The sequence below is a fragment of the Helianthus annuus genome, chromosome 2, assembly GCF_002127325.2.
Source record: "Helianthus annuus cultivar XRQ/B chromosome 2, HanXRQr2.0-SUNRISE, whole genome shotgun sequence".
NCBI classification, from domain to species: Eukaryota; Viridiplantae; Streptophyta; class Magnoliopsida; order Asterales; family Asteraceae; genus Helianthus; species Helianthus annuus.
The window spans coordinates 63493345-63509052 of NC_035434.2; the positions used below are offsets into that span (position 1 = coordinate 63493345).

A 15708-nucleotide genomic window follows, 5' to 3' on the forward strand; every position below is an offset into this window, starting at 1 on the left:
CCGGTGAGTTTACTAGTATTTCTGACGCAACGCTCTTGTTAATGCATAAAGCAATATTTAGTAGTATAAAACGTGCATGAATTTACTTATGTAGTATGAAATCAGATAATGTTGACATTAAAGCACATAATTGCAGTCATTAAATAATAATTAAAGTGTACGGAAATTACCGGTTTAGTGCCAGTTGTCACAGATTTCCAAAGGATTAAAGGCCTAGGAACCTCACTAAAATTCTGCCCTAGAAGTCCAAGGTGACTTAAAGTGTTGAAACCATCCAAGATTCACCATCATCAATATCGATGAACTTATGTTTTGGTAGAAGTGTGAACCATGTAAACCTTGGCTCTCCAACCTTGTTCCCCTATCTCACTTGCCCAAACTTCTAGTTAGATTCATACTACTAAGTCTCAAAAGATTTCCACGAAGGGACAAGACTACATCACGTCCCCAAACACTTTCCATGTTTGGGATGCATGCATTTAATTAGCTCACTTGGTCGTTTGTAGATTTGGTAGGCTAATGTTATTATTATCATTCATGACCAACCGATTTTATCAACTATGTTGATAAACTTGTACTTTGTTGAATCATACAATGAGGCTCAATGGATGATTATCATCCTACCTCCTTACATGACCATCTTTATGGCTCCCTAAATAACAATAGACTAAATACGCAAACATAAACTTAAAACTGAATCGTCACTCTAACCAACTCATGGTTAAAAGTGATGTATTATGGTATATTCATCTTTGGATTAAGTTCCTCATAATTTGGACTTCCAATGGGCGATTTGGTGCCCATGAAACACACCCAGTTATGGTGTCCAAATGAGTGCTTAAACAAAGATGACTTTTCATGTAAATTCATGTTATTTATCGTACCATATTAATGCTCCTACTCTAACATCCATAATCCCCCGAACTTACATGCCCCAGTTTTCCTCTTGAAGGATAACTCGACACTCTCCATACCCAAGACTCCTTCCTCGCGCGTTAATTGGAAGCTTTGCAAACCGTGAGTGCTTTAACTTTAGTAGTGTACATGTTTAGTCCTTCTACTTTTATTCTTTTTGGTATGTCATCTTTTAGCATTTTCCCTTTGTTGTCATAATGTATCAACACAGGGGAATAGTGACTGTTAGCTATTGGTGGGCACCGATACTACTCTTGGACTTTAATAAAGTTACTTTATAATTCCTAAACTTTATTAAAACATTTTTTTGACATGCGTATTTTTATCTATGTATTGATGTAACTTTTATTGAGATCGTGTTATGAGTAGTATACAAGTAACCGAAACACAGACCTGCATGTTATTAAGCTGAGAAATATTCCGTTTACTGTCCCACAACGCAGGCGGGGCATAAAATAGTTATTTTATTTTATATACATACAATAACCATGAGGGGGAATAGTGGCAAACAGCTGTCTGGCACCCCCTCATTGGTCGAATATTTTGTATTTAACTTTTAAACCTTCGGCTTTGCTAAGACACGAGTTTCGCTCCTCTATTTTAAAAAAATCTTTATTATTGGTTAACTTTGTTTATATGCGTGTTTAGTCACTGTGCCTAAGCTTTGGAATTCTACATGTTTAGTCTGTCTACTTTTATCCGTTTAAGCAATTGATTGTCGCTTTTTATATTTAACTTTTAAACTTTTAACTTCGCTAATATACGTATTTAGCCACTTTGTTTTTTGAAAAAAAAAACTTTCCTTTTACTGGTTAACTTTGTTTATATGCGTGTTTTCCCTCTACTTTAATTTTTGATAGTGTACCTATTTAGTCTTTCTACTTTTATTCCTTTTTGTATTATCTAGTCTTTCCTTTTTAGCATTTTCCCTTTGCTACCATAATGAATTATTCCGGGGAATAGTGACCGTTAGCTATTGGTGGACAACCACTACTACTCTTGGGCTTTAATAAAGTTACTTTATAATTACGAAACTTTATTAAAACAAAAATTCTTTGACACGCATATTTTTATTTATGTCTAATTTTTATTGAGACCGTGTTATGAGTAGTATATACAGGTAACCGAAACACATAGATACTTTAATTCTTAATCCCAAGTGACAAAACAAAACAATATAACTTGAAGGCGACCCATGTAAACTTTTCGGCTAGTAGTGTTATATATGTAGTTTTCGTATAGAAATTTTTGGGTATATATGTTTTCGACCCCCCCGGTTCTATAGAAATATTTTGGGTATATGCGTTTTCGACCCCCCCATAAAAAATTTCAAGCTTCGCCACTGGCCTTGAGGTTTAAAATTATAAACAGGATATGCAGTAAATAGGTTGGTAGGTTAAACTTATACAATTCTCTTTTTAATTTAAAATGGGTTGTTGATTCACTCACCCATTTAATTTTAGTAAAATCCAAATACAAAATTACATGGATTACACACGTCAACCCAAACACAACTCTTTCATCAAACGGATTAGATCAAACAACCCAAAACCTGATTACATCATTTCAGGTTCCCATCATAGTTCAGCTGGTGACACGAAGACAATAAATTGACACCCCTATAAAAAATACCAAATCATTTCACCGGATAATTGCAAAGGCAAAATACCACGAGCTGAAAAACAGCATAAGACGACGTGATTTTGAAGAGTAAATATGTTAATATCCAGTTTGGATATGGTGTTTGTTCAAATTTTCAAACGACATCCACACGAAGTGAACGAATTTCGCACTGTATTCGTTACCAGTCAGACCCCATGCATGCTAGCTATAATATTAATCTTGTTTAGTAATCATTGTTTTCTTCTTCTTCTTCTTGATCTCCATATAATTGCTGATGGATCTGGACATACTTGATATGGGATTTTGGGTGGAGGAACTTCAGGTATGCTGCAATAATTATATAATTTTATTAAATCGATAACTTCATATAATTTAGAGTAAATTACGATTTTGGCCCCTAAGGTTATATCACTTTTACCCTTTTAGCCCAAAAATTTTTTTTTAACATCCGAGCCCCCAACGTCTTTTCTCTAACCCTTTTGGCCCCTAACACTAACCCCATCCATTAAATGTTAGAGGCCAAAAGGGTTAGAAAAAAAGACGTTAGAGGCTCACATGTTAAAAAAATCTTTTTTAGGCTAAAAGGGTAAAAGTGATATAACCATAGGGGCCAAAATCGTAATTTACTCTATAATTATACGGACTTGACTATTTATCATCTATTGATATCAAAAGTATAAAAGCCAATTGGTCAATAATATTATATCTTTATATCAATTAACAAGAAAGCTAGCAAGTAGGAATTGTACCTCAATGTTGAAATATCAATCTGAGAAAAGTCCATGCTAGTTGAGCTGCTCTCTGACAATGCAGGTGTGTTGGTTGTTAATGGTGAATTAGGTTGCTTAATGGCCAGAACTTTGCAATTAAAGTTGTTAGCAATGTTCTTGTGGACCATGGCTAACCTATTTTATAACAAGAAGAAATAAATTAGTACAATATTCTTGCCACCAAAATTGTTACTTTTTAGTATGCAATAAAAACTAAAAACTGTACTGATTTATCTATGGTAAACAGTTTGGGGTCTACATCACCAATTTATGATGTTATCAAATGGGACCATTTAATTGGCCAAAACATTGGTTTCATTCCTATCATGTTCATTAACTCCAAATGTTTTCATTTAATGCAATAAATAAATAAATAAATAAGAATTTAAAAAAAGACAAGAAAAGAAAAAATTGGATGTGACAAAAACCTGAATCAATTGAGACGGGCATTCATGTATCATACAGGGAAATGAGATTAACTACGAAAATGTCACGATTTACGAGGGGTATGTTATTAGGTGATACCTGCCCGTTACCCGAAAACAGTCTCATACCCCTATACCCGTATCAAAATAATAGATTTAATATTTTATAATCAATAAGAAAATGAAAATAAGTCGGATTGGGTATACATAGGAACATATAATTCTAAAAATGTTAAAACGTAATTGCATCCGCAATAGGTCGATTTTGTCTTTTTGAACGTTTTTAAGGAGAGTAACGTGAAGGACAGATGGAGGATGGTGGGTCTTGTGCAAAAACGCCCAAAACAAGTTACGTGAGAGTGAACGAGAGAGAACGATTTTAACGCGTTTTCAAAGCTGGTTTGATTGTGAGAGGAGCAAGACCCCGAACAGGATAGATAATTACTTGCAACAATGATTACAAAAAGAAGAATTCCTACACTCAGATATGGTGAAACAGAATGCATTCTCATAATAATTGTTTGCATTATTAATCAAAATAAGTGGACAAAAGATCCTTTCACCCATTCAATGTTTACACTGTCACATGTGTACTGTCTACCACCACTCTGCATGTACCCGTAACCTTTTCTTCTTGTTTGTTGTTTGCCACACACATTTCCATGATAATAATTTAAAATTATTATTAATTTCTAACAAATTTTAGTTCATATTTTTATCATTCATGTGTAACAATCAAATGATTACGATGTGCATTCAATCAATCTTACTCAACTTTTCACAAAATTTTGTTCATATATTGCTAAAAGAGACGTAATTTGTCCTTATTTACCATCCATCATTAATTTAATTATAACTTTAGCTTAAACTATTTAATTATAACTTTATTTTAAACTAACACAAATATAAGGGTGTCCGGGGCGTATTCGGGGAGGTGATTCGGTGAGGGGTTTCCCCGATCGGGAACACCGCCGCCATCACCGCGGGGTCCCGATTCGGGGTTGAACTTGGGCGTGGGTTCACCGATTGAAGAAGGAGAGATGGTGGGGCCAATCAACTTTTCAACCAATCATTTGTTTTGTTTTTTTTTTTTTTTTTTTTTGAATAAAAAAACAAGGGTAGTTAAGAGGGGAGTGGCGCCATCAAATTGGGGTGTTAGGGGAGTTTAAGAGGGGAGTTGACGTGGCATACGGGGATTGGTTTGGCGTAAGAGAGAGGACTCACCTATTAGGTGAGCACCCCCTTCACCCTAATATTGAAAAAGAAAACTCTAGAGTCAGTGAACAGAGATTAATGGCGTTGACCAAACAGAATCATCGGCAATCAAACAGAACAATACAAATTATGATCCAAAAACTGAATAATTATGAAATGAATCATACAAATGATGAAGAAATTTACCTGTAGAGAAAGCTCTGATCATGTAAACCGACGACGAGAGTGGAAGCCCCAATCTGCCGCACCAAATCCGCAATCCTTCCACCTTCTTCGTCTCCTTCCGTAACAACAATCTCTATCTTCGTCTGTTAAACAATCACACCGTCGAAACATAAAATTAATTTATTAATATCAAACAATCAATCAACATCTTCATCCGATGGTTTCAACGTTCAATTACACGATCAAAACTTAAACAAACAACGAATTAACCGATTCAAATCGATAGATGTTTACACCCGTAACAACAATCTCTATTTTCGTCTGTAAGGTTTTCGATTTTCAATTACGTGATCGAAACGTAAACACAGGACGAACACGATGATCAATTAACAAATCAATCAACATGTTCTTCAGCTAGGGTTTCAAATTCAAATTCTTCGATCAAAACCTAAACAAACAACAAATCAACCGATTCAAATTGATCAATATTATCCTAAATTTCGTGATTAAAAAATGTAAACAAACGAAAAACTCGCTGCTCAATTGATCGATAGGTATCAACATGTTCTTCCGTTAGGGTTTCAAATTCAAATTCCTCAAACAAATCGATAAAACGATCACTTACATTAGGAAAACTACGAACACATATATCCTTAAACGAAAGCGCCAACTGAAAACCTTTCAATCGGAGCAACCGGATCTTCTTCCGGTTGCGCGACTTACTTCCGGCGGTATTAATCGCCGGAAAAACATGAAGAAGAGTGACTAAATCGCCGTAACGGAGGACGTTGTGAAGCGCCCACACCATAGCGGTCCGTGCGACCTCAACGTCTTCTACAACTACTACTATGCTACGAGTTTCTGATTGTTCCATTTGTGTTTGGAATTAGTTGCAGAGACGATGGTGGTTAAATTTGCATTTAAGGAAGTGTCGCTGTTGTGAAAGACGACGGAGTTATGAGGATCTCCGTCAGTGGAGTTGTGTGGGGTGCTGATTGTACAAAGTATATATGTGGCCCAAAATGTTATGGGGTCTTCTTTTGGTTGTTGTTTGAATCATCTTATTAGTGCCATAAATGCTTATAAATGAATTAATTTACTTCTTTAACTAGTTAATCGTATGCTACTCATTTTTATTTTTATGAATGTGACATGTAACTAGAATTATTTGAGAAAATATATAAACCATTACTAGTGATTTAGTGATGGCCACAGGTATTTAAGTTCCACCTATAATGGGTCCAGATAAGTTTTCTTCTATAGGTCTAAGTTTGAGTATGGGTGATAGAAGTTTCTCACTGAGGGGTTTAAATTAGGAATTTATTGTGCGAGGGGGCTCTCTAGCGTGGGCCCGGTTAAGAAACCGTATGCTAGACCTCCCGACATTCACGAATAATTCACACCTTTCAAAAAATTGAGAAAATATATTATTTCATAATAAAAATGTCCTATATTCAAAAATTTTTATAAGATTACGTTATGTTATTGGGTGTTGCTTTACTAGGGCTGTCCAAAAAGCTCGCAGCTCGGAGCTCGTTCGGATTTAGCTCAGATAAAGCTCGCTCGATATGGCTCGGTTTGAAAGTGAGCAGAGCCGGCTCAGCCCGGTTAGAAAGTGAGCCTGGCTCGACTCGGCTTAGCTCGAATTATTTTACTTATAATATATTTTACTTTTATATACATATAATATATTACAAAAAAAAGTGATTATTATTTACATGTATTTAGGCTTGTAGCTTGATATCTATGACATATTTAAAGATTGACTGTCGTGCTAATGAACAAATAGTGTATTTACTTGAAATATAAAACTTATTTTGCGTTGTTAAACGTGATTTTGACTTGTAATGTATTAGGTTGAACTTATTTTGAACATATTCTTTTGAAGTATTGAATAATATTTTAGAATACGGAATTTTGAGAACTATGTATTAATTTTTATTTTTTATAATCGAGCCAAACCAAGCCGAGCCGAGCCAGCCTGGTTTTAAACCAAGCCGAGCCTGAGCTTAGATTTTCAGCTCCGTTTTAAATCCGAGCCGAGCTAGCTTGGTTTATAATCGAGCCGAGCCCGAGCTTGCCCTAACTCGGCTCGGCTCATGAACAACCCTATGCTTTACACACCCTAATCTACAACACCCACTCTATAGATACTTTTATTATTACATAATGAAAAAAATATCATAATTATTACCTATTTGTTAACCAATATTTAATTATTACTTTTATAATTAGACCACCAAAATTTTTTAACCTCTTTTTTAAGAGTTGTGTGCCTGGCCTGGTTTGAGTCAGTTCTGTTAATGAAGTATACAATTAAAAAAATCTCTTTCTTAAGTAGCTTCTTTCATTTTTTATCATATTAATTAAAGTTTAATGTAACTGTTTTAATATTTATATTTTACTGTTCATTTAATTTTTTAAAATCCAATATTTTCGACCCCTCAGGGGCGAGGCTTTGTTTTTAGTAGGTTAGGGTTTTCTATTCAGAAGGGGATGGCGGCGCAGTTTGTTGCCCATCTACCTGCTATCCTTGTGTAATTTGCCCCATGATTAATTTAAAATCAAGTTATTTGTTTGATAAAAAAAATCCAATATATTTTACATTTATATTTTTACTTATATATGTCTAGTAATTTAACAATCATCCTTTTTCTTATGTTAACCATACCACCGGAATCATGAACTTTAAATTAATCATAAAATTATCATGACTAACTATAAACTTTGAAATAAAATGACATTAAGAGAAAGTTGCATATTAACAGAAACTGCATATTAACAAAATAATGGCATATTAAAAAAGTGCATATTAATAGAGACTAAAATGACATTTTAGTGTTGTTTCATAATGGTTTACTAAAAAAATGGAGAACAAATTATGCATATTAACAGGAGAATTAACCTTTAAAAAAAAAACAGGAGAATCAATATGATAGTTGGATATATGGTTTTTTTTTTTTATTTAAAGGATGTGAGAATTAGTGTTGGGTTTTTTTTCTTTTTAATGTTATGAGAATAAGAATTAGTATTGCTATTGAATTGTGAAATACTATTGATTCTCTTGATAATATGCATTTTGAAATCTAATTAATATTTGATATTGTCGTCAAAAATATTAATATTTTATATGTTCAAGTTAAATAAGTTAAATATAACTTAGAAATTCAAGGAAAGAGAAATAAATCTATTGGGTATCACACTTTACTTTAGTTAATACCGGTAGATTAGGGTGTGAATGGAAAATAGATAAGGGTGTATGGAGAAAAACCCTATGTTATTTAATTAACTAGTGGAATATTTCGAGCGTTGCGGCGAGAATTCGATTAGTATCGATTTTTATGGTAATCTATACACTATCGAGAGATACGATACGATGTCAATTTATAAAATGGAATAGATGAATTGTGAAAATATTTTGATAACATTTTCGTTTGTGTTCGATTACTTATATATTACTACCTTTTTTTGAATGGCAAAGGTTATATTGTTTTTACTCCTACTCATAAACTACATCAATAAATACTAAAAATTTGAACCCTCATATTTTCACCCAAAAACAATAGTTTCCAATTAAAATTATATCGAGACTTTGATAAATTTTATGAGGTTTTATGATGTTCTTTGAAACCTACATTCTTAGCATTTTGTATTTATATTACGGCCACAGTCACCGCCACGTTATCCACAACCGCATATAGTGAAACTTTTGATTTTGGTGAGTAACCCAGACTCTTTGCAATCTCCTTTGGCTTGTAAATGGAATTGGTACATTATGTTTTGAGGCTGAATTTAAAAGGCACACATCAATCATAAAAAGACAAATGGAACATCAATCAAAAAGACAAATGGAGAAAGAAAAGAAAAAATTCTAAACAATCGTGGCAACAGTGGCGGATCTAGAATTCCGACCAAGGGGTAATGTTTTATAAATAAGTCGTAACGAAATTGAAAAAACGTCAAATTTTTCCAAAATTTACACTAATTTTTCCAATTTTTTTCCGATCAAGGGGTGGCGGACGCCACCCCTTAATAAGCTATAGGTCCGCCCCTTCTTGGCAAAAGAAAAAAACATGAAAATTTTCATGTAGCTAACATCTTATTTTTTATATATATATAATAATGAGAAAGGTAAACTATGTCAATTGACCTATGTATTAAAAACAAAACGAATTGAACAGTAATAATAAATTTAAATATTCAAAAGAGTGTTCAATTAAAACTAATAGAAAAATAAATGAATGAATAGTATCTGTTGGAACCTGAAGGTTTATTCATGTAGGTTAGCAATGTCTAGGGATTGATCTTGTAATTATCTAGTTCTTTATGTTTTGGGTCAAGTAATGTGGTTTGGGCTAGTTAGTAAATATGTCGCATGGGCTTAGTAGGTATCGGCCCTATATGGTTTGTATATAAACAACCTTAATCAATCGATTAAGGGTTGTTGTTTGCGAGTAGAAGTTTGGGCGACACAAGCATAAGGAACCGAGTTCCTCTCGAATACTTGTATCAGTCATTGGTAAACATTGAATGCAAGTTTCGGTTTGTTTATTGTTCTTATTCATCGTTTGATCTTTATATTTGTTCTTGAATCAACTTGTGTTTGAATTCCGCGCTTTCACAAGTTAAGATTGATATCATTGAGAGATCCTCACGGGTTTTACAATTGGTATCAGAGCCATTGAAGCCATTCAAGGGCTCGGTTTTGATATCATTCGGATTCAAGAATTTTCATATATTACTGATCCGGTTTTTGTTGAGTGTTTTGCAGAAATATTTGTCATATGTTCTTGACAGAATCATCGAAAAAACCACTGATTTTGGTTTGTTGATTTCAGTTTTGGTGTTTGCTGATTTTTCGGGAATTCGGTGGTCAACAGATTCAAAGATTACAATATCTTTGAATTTTGGAAATTGCTGAAAAGTAGGGATTGCGAGTAAACAAATCTTATCACTTATTGTTTTGCAGGTTACGACTCGCAATCACTCAGTTGCGGCTCATCACGTTCAGTTACGACTCGCAATCATTGCTGGTTTCGGTTCATCCTGCCTCAGTTACGACTCGCAACCGTTGCTGGTTTCGGTTCATCTTGCCTCAGTTACGACTCGCAACCAGCAGTTTGATCTTCACTCGCAACCGTGGTTTCGGCTCATCCTGTCTTGTTACGACTCGCAATCTCTTCGGTTACGACTCGCATCCACAGTTGACTTGACTCGCAACCATCTCCATTACGACTCGCAATCAACAGAAATTTGACTCGCAACCCTGTTTCGACTCGCAACGACAGTGTGTTACGGACATTTGGACTGTTGACTTTGGACTTAATAAAATCAATTAATTAATTAACTGATTAATTAACCATGTCATCGAACAACAGTGAACTGTCTGCCCTAACTCAACAACAAGAACTGGACTCAAAGCTTGGAACTACAACACGTATTCCGAGATTAACTGATGCTAATGACTTTCCCGAGTGGAAGTGGCGCTTTGAACAGCATCTGAAGGTTAAAGATTACAAGCTATGGCGCAGTATCTTGAGAGGACCTAGGGAGATTATGATGGAAAGTCCTACAGAACCAGATGTCAAAATTAAAAAGCCTCGAGATAAATACACTGAAGATGATTTGCTCATTGTTGAAGAAGATGATCGTGCTCTTTCCTACTTAACTATGGGTTTAGGTCCTGATGTTGCTATTGGCTTTCGCTCCTGCAAATCTGCCAAAGAATTGTGGGATTCTCTGATTGTATGAAGGAAACGAAGACATGAAAGAGAGCCGAAGAAACTTGCTGCAACAAAACTTCAACAATTTCAACCATATTTATGGTGAAACAATAGATAATCAGATTCAGAGATTCGTGAAGCTAGTCACTCAAATGCAAATGGAAGAGATTCATACAACTAATGCATCCTCCAATCGACAACTTCTCAATGCACTGCCTAAGAGTTGGGATCATCATGTTGCAATGATCAAGAAGACAAAAGACTTAGCTAGATGTACTCTGTCTGAGATGATCTCTCACATCAAGGCATGCGAACTGGATGATAAGCAGAGAGAAACGAATTACAAGAACAGCATGCTAGCTGCCGGTTTCTCCATTGCTCCCGCCTCTTCCAACAACAACAACACAGCCTTACTGTCTCAAGGAGGCTTTCAGATGTTTCGCAATAATTCATCCGCTTCTCAAATTTCAGCAAAGGTGCACTCACCTGGATCCTCAAATCAAGTTGTTTCTTCAGCGTCTACTGTTACTTCTCCTTCAATTCAAAATGCTAGAAATGTCTCTAATGTCGCTCCTACTTCTGCCTTCGCTGCAAACAACGAAATGATAGCCTTCTTCGCCAGTCAATCAAAAGAAAAACTGGAAATAGCAGCTTCAGTGATCAACTGTTTGAATGCTTTCATTGCAGGAAAGCTTGATCCACCAAAGTGGAGTCCTAATGATCTGTCTCAGATTCATCCAGATGATGTTGAAGAAATGGATATCACTTGGCAAATGGCAATGGCTGCCTTCAGAGCTCAAAAGTTTGTGAGAAAAACAGGTAAAAACAGGTGGGGAAATGCATGGAATGGAGCTGCTAAAGTGCCCTTTAATCTTCGTTGTTTCAACTGTCATGAGGAAGGACACTATGCTCGTAACTGCCCAAAGCCACTTGTAAACAGAGATCAAGATCCTGCAGAATTAGCACAACCAGCAACACCTGGTCAACCTGCAACTCCTAATCGAGAAAGGGCTCTTGTGACCACTACAAGTATAGCAGATGCTGCCGCTTCTGGAAGTCCACAGCCGTAGGGATTAGCTCAAGCACTGGTGGTGCAGCCCAATGTCAACTTTGATTGGTCTTCTGAAATTGAGCGTCTGAACATATCAGCTCCAGAGAATCAAACTGCAACTTCTAACATTGCTTTCATGACCTCAAGCGAGCATGACCCTAAGCCAGAGGAAGAGAGTGCAGCTGATGATTTTGCATTCATGACTCAAATCCTGTCAGCACCTGTCAAAGGTCTCACGAAAGAAGAGGTAATTTCTGTTTTCTGCACTCCTGAATGTAGGGAACGAGTTGAGTCTTATCGAATTCACAACGCTGAGCTAATCGAAGACTATAATGAAATTAAACGTAAAAATTTTACTTTAACGAAAAACAAAAAACTTTTCAAAGAGAAAATCGAAGCTCAGCGTAAGGACATCGTTCAACTCAAGGACGATGTCAGTGTTGCCGAAGCCCAACTCATGATAGTCAAAGAAAAATTGTGTGAGGTGACTAAAGAACTGGAGAATGTTAGGGATAAATACCAAATAAATCAATTAAACATTAAGAAATTCGATTCCTCCAGTAAATTAGTCAAAAATCTGTGCGATCAACAATTGGCATATTCCAAAAAGAAAGGGTCAGGTTTGGGCTATAATCAGACTCCTCCTCCATACAATGATAATTACACTTATTTACCAATGACTGAGGAGGAGATGCTAAACGAAAGTAAAATGACATATGGTTCAAATAACAACAAATCGTCTGTTCATAACAGACACGTTGAGCCACAAAAGTCCTCACCATTGAATTTTGTTCCTAAAGGCACAATTGATCCTAACGTTTCATTGTCATGTGCAGATGATAGCTCTGAAGTAAAATGTGGTGATGTTCATGGGAGTGAACCAGTCGTTATTGCAAATGTGTCTGAACCTTATTTTCAACATTATTCTGAACCTACTGAGTCTGACATTGCTTTTACTAATTCTTTGTTTGCGTCGTTTTCTGCTTTCGTTTCGTCTTGTGAGCCTGTTGTTTTGGGCAAAACTGATAATGTTTGTGTGGATGATTTGAACAATAAGTGTGGTGATGAATGTTTTTCTTCAAATGCTTGTGATACTAACATACCAAATGTTTCAGCTTGTGAAAATGTTACAGGTGAGGTCCCTCAGGATGCATTCAGTGAAACCACTGAAACGCCTTCTCAAGAAAATCAAGTGTATCCTGATTCTTCTTCTGAATCTGTCTCAGTGGGCGTCCCTAATGTTGAATCTAGTGGGACCCCATTGGAAACTGTGTTAAACAATGAATCTGAATCTGTGTCACAAGATAAATGCTCTGAGGAAATGCATATTGATGAAAATTTTTCAGGATCAGAAAAGAAATCTGAATCAGTTTCACATGATAAATGCATCGAGGAAGAGCATACTGTCGAGACTTCTTCTTGTTCAGGAAGTGAACCTGAATCAGCTTCAGATGATAAATGTGTTGATAAAACGCATTTGGATGAAACTCATACATGTTCAGATTCGGAATCGAGATTAAGTGAAAATGAAAAGGATGTTGGTCAAAACGAGAAATCATCAGAAGAAAATCAGTTAAAAGAAAAACCACAAATCAAACATAGTCAGAAAACTAAAACGTTAAATCACTCGAAATCAAGCAAACAGAGTCCAAATGTCAAAAATATTCAAAGTGTGAAACGTCAAACATGTTTTAACTGTGGCATTGCCGGTCACATTGCCAGAAATTGTGGTAAACTCCCAAGGACACCGAACAAGAAACCATCAGGGCGAAATCAGAAGGTCACGTCCAATCGATATCACTGTTCGGAGTCCATGAAGTCTGCAAGGACTAAGACGATGAAGAACAACCATCATCATAGGACTAGACCTTCTGATCAGGATTGGAATGCAGCCAAACGCCATAATCAATATCAGAATAGACAAACAAATTTTCAGCCTAATCGAAGTAATTCTTTTGGTAACGCTTTTGAAAGTTTAAATTCTAACTGGTCGAGAAAGTTTTGGAAACCTAAAGTCAATGGCATGCAATCCAATCAAATGAAATCATATCATCAAAAGGTTGCCAACAAAAATGTTTCAAAATTTCTGAATAAAGATAATTTAGTTTGGCAGAGGGTAACGTATTTTGATGCTCAAGGAAAACCCAGATCCACTATGGGCTGGGTTCCTAAATCTAACTAATCCCGCTACTCGTGCAGGAACAGCTGTGGAGGACTACCGTGCGCCTATGGTACATGGATAGTGGCTGTTCCAGGCACATGACAGGAGACTTATCCCAACTTGTGAACGTCAAAGAATTTAATGGCGGATATGTCTCATTTGCGGGAGGTGAATCTGGCAGAATCACTTTGAAAGGAACTGTTCAAAACGGTGTTCTCAGCTTTGAAAATGTCAATTATGTTCCAGAACTGAAACACAATCTGTTAAGTATTTCGCAGATTTGTGATCGAGGGAATTCAGTTCATTTTACAAAGAAGGGATGTCATGTTCTTAAGCCTGGGATTGTTATTCCAGAAGACTGGTTCTTGATGACAGCTGAAAGAAAGGGAAATGCTTACGTCATTGATATGAACAAGAAACCATGTGAAGAGATCACTTGTTTATTTTCAAAGATTTTAGAGCATGATGGTCTACTGTGGCATCGTCGACTTGGGCACGTGAATATGAAAAATCTGAACCGTCTAGCTAAAGGTCAATTGGTACGAGATCTTCCGATCAAGGATTTCATGTTGGTGGAAAAATGTGTTGCATGTGCGAAAGGGAAAGCTCATCGAAAACCTCATAAGACTAAACCAGCACCTTCGACAAAAGCTGTACTCGAACTACTTCACATGGATCTTTTTGGTCCAGTGAATGTGCTGAGCATTGGGAAGAAAGCTTACTGTTTGGTAATCGTCGATGATTATTCTCGCTACACTTGGGTGTATTTTCTCAGTCACAAAAATGAAACTGCTGTCTTGGTAAAACAATTCATCACTTTGGCTGAAAATCAAGCGAGCACTAAGGTGAAGGTTATTCGATCAGACAATGGGACAGAATTCAAGAACGTGATTTTAGATACGTTCTGTGTTGATAAGGGAATCGATCGTCAGTTCAGTGCGCCTCGAACTCCACAACAAAATGGAGTGGCTGAAAGAAGGAATCGTACTCTCATTGAAGCTGCGCGTACTATGCTGGCTGATTCAAAGCTTCCTAGCTTCTTTTGGGCCGAGGCTGTTAGCACGGCTTGTTACGTCCAGAATCATGCTTTAGTAAACAAACGTCACATGAAAACCCCTTATGAGATTCTGGAAGGACGTAAACCTTCGGTTTCACACTTTCGCATCTTTGGTTGTCCATGCGTATTATTACTAATGGACTCCAACGGAAAGTTTGAAGTCAAAGGTGACGAGTGTTACTTTATTGGATATGCTAAAGGCTCTGCTTATAGGGTATACAACAAAGTAACTAAAAAGGTCGTCGAGTCGTGCAACATTGAGTGGCTTGAAGAGAATGCTACGGACGCTAGAGTTGGTCCAGATTGGTTATACGATTATTCTGCTCTGTTTAAATCATTTAACATTTTGTCAAGTGATGTTTCAGTTGCAGGTGTGTCTATTCCCAAACAACCATTGTCATTTGAAGATACAGAAGACGAAGCCCAGATGCAAGACAATGTGAAGCATCATACCGTTGATCCACCGGGAATGGTGTTTACGCAACATCCTACACCGACACCGATGGTCAATCAATCCCCTGAGGGTGCAGCAACTAGTGACTCTGCATTGTTTCCTGATCCAATTCCTGAGGATTGTACTGTCACTTCTCCTGTAGTTCATAC

The 15708-nt window shown here is 36.3% G+C and overlaps 1 protein-coding gene across 1 annotated transcript; it reads right to left on the minus strand.

Moving 5' to 3' along the window:
- Nucleotides 1-2405: 2405 nt before the first annotated feature.
- On the minus strand, nt 2406-6145 carry LOC110917481. The gene is made up of 4 exons (XM_022162029.2): nt 5739-6145; nt 5135-5256; nt 3288-3443; nt 2406-2865 (listed from the first exon to the last, which is right to left on the minus strand). The coding sequence occupies exons 1-4, from the start codon at nt 5985-5987 to the stop codon at nt 2769-2771; spliced, it is 624 nt and encodes a 207-aa protein (XP_022017721.1). The 5' UTR covers nt 5988-6145; the 3' UTR covers nt 2406-2768.
- Nucleotides 6146-15708: the final 9563 nt, after the last annotated feature.